Genomic DNA, 4014 nt, shown 5'->3' on the forward strand with positions numbered 1-4014 from the left:
GGTACAAGGAAGAATGTTGAGCTGAAAAGGGTGAAACACATCAATTTTAAACACCATAAAGCAGACCACATCCACAAAGGTTCAAAATCAGATGCCCCTAGTGTGTCATCAGCAGAGGGTGCCCCCAAACTATTCAAAGATCACAATGAATTCAAACAATATGTCAGTTCCTCTATAATGGCCCCATTATTTCAACTGAAGACCGGCGGTCTCCTTCACCAGTGTTACAAATTAGATATCAAGAATGAGTCTTCCCAGAGCCAGTGTGATCTACAGATGCCCCATACTGAGCACAGCACAACAACACTGACCTGCACCAAATGTCTAACATTTTATGAAACCTATGTCAAACTCAACCCTGCTCAAATTAGAAAGTTGACTGAAGAGACCCAGATACAGAGTGCATCACAACTATGGCACGATGCAAGGAAGCTGCGACTGACTGCCAGCACGGCGAAGAGAGTGCCCAGACGAAGCACCACAAACCCCAAAAAATTCCTCAGTGAACACATATACCCCACCTTCACTGGCAATACGGCAACTAAATATGGGAACGAAAATGAGGACAAAGCCATCCAGGTCATGGAGGCTCAAGGGCACAATGTGGAGAGGAGAGGCCTGGTGGTGTGTCCTGACCATCCGTGGTTTGGAGCAAGCCCTGATGGAATTTTAAACTCAACACAGCTCCTAGAAATTAAGTGTCCCCTAAAGAGTGCGATGTCACTAACAGAATTTCTTAGTCGGCCAAATGGTGACATCAGATTCTTGAAAGATGGGCAGTATCTCATTCTTCCTAATGGGCAAAATGGATACTACCTCCAGGTGGGTAAATATTGTTACTTATAATCTATGAATTCATGTCACAGGTACTTGTAAACCTTCATTAAAACAAACTGTAAGCCATATTATTTTACATTTATTCTTCCAGGTCCAGCTGACAATGATGTGCCTGGGACTGCAGAGCTGCAAGCTTGTTATCTGGACACCAAATGAGCACATGGAATTTGACATATCATATGACAAAGAATTTACAGACACACACATGACACACCTCCAAAATTTTTACTTTACACACATGCTTCCAAAATTAGTCGATGATTTTGTTGCTAAGAAAATTAAGCTCTGCCCCAAATACCAGAATCTGTTAAAAATACAGTAAGCAGATGACAGATGTGTTAAGCGTGAGAGAGAGAGAGAGAGAGAGAGAGAGAGAGAGAGAGAGAGAGAGAGAGAGAGAGAGAGAGAGAGAGAGAGAGAGAGAGAGAGAGAGAGAGAGAGAGAGAGAGAGAGAGAGAGAGAGAGAGAGAGAGAGAGGATTTAAGTTTTGTTTTATTAAAAACATAAAACACAATCAATTACAATCTGACATCACACTATTTAGACATTTTTTCCATAACAAATAACGCAACTATTTATAGATTAGTGGGTAATTCATTTAATAATAGATTAATTGTTGCAGCTCAAACTACTGTATACAGCACTTTACCTGTTGAGAGGGTCAGAAAATGTTCAATGAATTCAATATTTGATATTTATTTTCAAACATGTGTAACAATTTGTACATAAGTGTAGTTTTATATAATTTGATTGATTGATTGATTGAATTATTCACTTTGTCATTCTTATGCAGGTACATAACGAAATACTATTTCACAAGTTAAAACACTTCAAAAGAGAACAGTGCAATAACATTTAAAATAATTTTCAGAAAATGTTCAATGAATTCAATATGTAAGTGTAGTTTTATCTAATTTGTTATCAGAAAATGTTCAATGAATTCAATATGTAAGTGTAGTTTTATCTAATTTGTTATCAGAAAATGTTCAATGAATTCAATATGTAAGTGTAATTTAAATGTCTCACTTTCCACTTGAAATAAGTTCACCTCTTAAATTCACTAAACCAGCACAGATCTTGAGCATTTTGTCTATTTTTGGCACCAAGTTAATGGGCACTGTTTGAGAAAGAATCTTGTACACCTTCAGACGCCTTATTGCCCGTTCAACATGAATGCGGGCATGAGCAATGCGACGTGTGCGTGTGACCCCATCATTTGTCAGCTGGCATCCTTTGCGTGTGAATGTTGGAATGATTAGATTCACCCTTCGCTCCTCCAGCAAGTCCCTAACTGTGAAACCACGGTCACCCATCACCTCATCTCCAGCACGTAAATAGTCCAGAAACCCTGAGTTCTGTGTTATGTACCTGTCACTGCATTTGCCACCATACGCATCTGAAACAAACATGATAATTCCAGAGGGAGAAACTGCCACTAAATATTTCACTGTGTTGCTGGCATAGTAGTGACTATATGATTCACTTCTAGAGTCCAAGTTTTTGGCTTTCTGCAAAACTGTCTCTGTGCAGTCAATTACACAGGTTGTATTCGTAAAGTGCTCTTTAAAAGCTTTTGGCAATGTTGCTTTGATTGTTTCACGAGGCAACCACAAAACAAGATCCTTGGTGTGTTCAGACATTATGTCTATCCACATTCCAACAGTCTTGCTGACCTGACCTTGTGACGTTTTAAACCGCTGTGCTAAATCAGCCATGACAAAGTTTTGCCTTAGTTTCATTAAAGCCATTAGAACTTGGTCCACAACAGGCATCGATGATGAAGTAGGAGCGAATGGTTGTAGGCAGGATACAAGTGTGTGAAACACAATGAGTGGAATCCCTGTATACAAGAGGGAGTCTGCATCGCTCTTCAAAATACTGTCTGCAACTGGGTGTGGCAATTCTGGGGATGGTGCACTTATTCCTAATGTGATGCTGGGTCTTTTTGAATAGGTGTGGTCCTCCATCCCAGGGTCTGACCACTGTGTTTGGGCATCACAGGTTAGCTTTTGTGTTGAGCACAGCTCCTCACTCTGATCCATCTCATGAAGCTCATCTGAGGGTAACAATACAGTACACAGTTATTAAGACATGATACTATATCACAGCTACAACTTAAAATTGTTGTTCTGACATCATATGCAAACAACCAACAAAGTGACACCAATTGCAGGCAATAATGTTAAATTCTTCGTTATAACATGACAATCTGTAATTTATAGATAGATTACATGTTTTTAAATTTATGAGAATATTTGTGAAAGATCTGGGAAAATAAAAAAACTGCATTTTTCTTCTATAGACATAGTGAAACTACAGGTATGTAGGTACTATTTTTAGTTTAACGCTGTCCTGCAGTCTGTGTCAAACACATTTTAACTATACAGAAAATAACACTAAATGTTGTCATTACAAATACTACAATGTTGTGTTCTTCATACACCTGAAATCATACCTGATGTTCTCCTGACAGTGCTGCTGTCAATCCTTTTGAGGATCCGGCGTCTCTTCTCAGGTGGTTTGACGTAGCCCAGCCACAAAGTAGGATGCGGGTTTTCCTCCGTTGGTTTTTTGTCCACAAAATGAATCGAGCAGACATACAGTGTTTTGGGTGGTTTCTTCAAGTTGATGTTTTTCAGCCACATTCTCTTTGATTCGTTGTCCTTAGGTAGGCGATGGAAACTGTAGCGCTTTTCACATGAACACTCTCGTTTTGTTTTGGGTGCATGTTCAAAACACCGTTGTTGAAGCCACAGGTTAAGCTTAGTCTGGTTGTTAGTACAGCCGTGAACGGCGCAACAGGTACCTGAGCTCCGCAAGGACATTTACAGTATTTTAATTAAATAGTTAAATGTTTAATATTAGTTAAATATCTGTAATAAATTACTCTAAAGAAAAGCTGCCATCCACGTTAAGCTACCAACGGTTACTACTACTTCCGGCGTCTAACAGGAAGTCGCGCCCATAATCATTTCTACAGTAGCGCCTTCCAGAATAAGGTGGATAAGAGTAATCAAAAGAAACACTTTAACTTATATCTTCTTATTATTCTTCTTCTGGTTTTAAACTTTCAGAGTCAAGCACCACCCCCTTCTCAGGTGGGCATGTATGTAAATGCTAATGCACGAATATGGGCGGGACTTTCAGATTGACATATAATGTGAGGCCACCAGATGT

The 4014-nt window shown here is 39.4% G+C and overlaps 1 protein-coding gene and 1 long non-coding RNA gene across 2 annotated transcripts; one reads left to right on the forward strand and one right to left on the reverse strand.

Annotated features, from left to right (window-relative positions):
• The first annotated feature begins 729 nt into the window (after nucleotides 1-729).
• On the forward strand, nucleotides 730-1367 carry LOC128375785 (uncharacterized). The gene is made up of 3 exons (XR_008323106.1): nucleotides 730-822; nucleotides 929-1174; nucleotides 1295-1367. It is a non-coding gene; the product is annotated as an uncharacterized LOC128375785 (long non-coding RNA).
• An 84-nt stretch (nucleotides 1368-1451) lies between these two features.
• Nucleotides 1452-3482, reverse strand: LOC128375013 (uncharacterized). The gene is made up of 2 exons (XM_053335231.1): nucleotides 3293-3482; nucleotides 1452-2893 (listed from the first exon to the last, which is right to left on the reverse strand). Exons 1-2 carry the CDS (start codon nucleotides 3480-3482, stop codon nucleotides 1860-1862), a joined length of 1224 nt encoding a protein of 407 aa, XP_053191206.1. The 3' UTR covers nucleotides 1452-1859.
• Nucleotides 3483-4014: the final 532 nt, after the last annotated feature.

Source organism: Scomber japonicus, chromosome 16 (assembly GCF_027409825.1).
Source record: "Scomber japonicus isolate fScoJap1 chromosome 16, fScoJap1.pri, whole genome shotgun sequence".
Taxonomy (NCBI): domain Eukaryota; kingdom Metazoa; phylum Chordata; class Actinopteri; order Scombriformes; family Scombridae; genus Scomber; species Scomber japonicus.

What these genes read in the sequence shown, in the direction of transcription:
- LOC128375013 (XM_053335231.1), bottom strand. Translation starts at nt 3,482, where the DNA reads ATGTGGCTGAAAAACATCAACTTGAAGAAACCACCCAAAACACTGTAT. An exon ending in CACTGTCAGGAGAACATCAG is followed by an intron (nt 2,894 to 3,292) that starts GTATGATTTCAG and finishes TGTTACCCTCAG; the next exon opens with ATGAGCTTCATGAGATGGAT.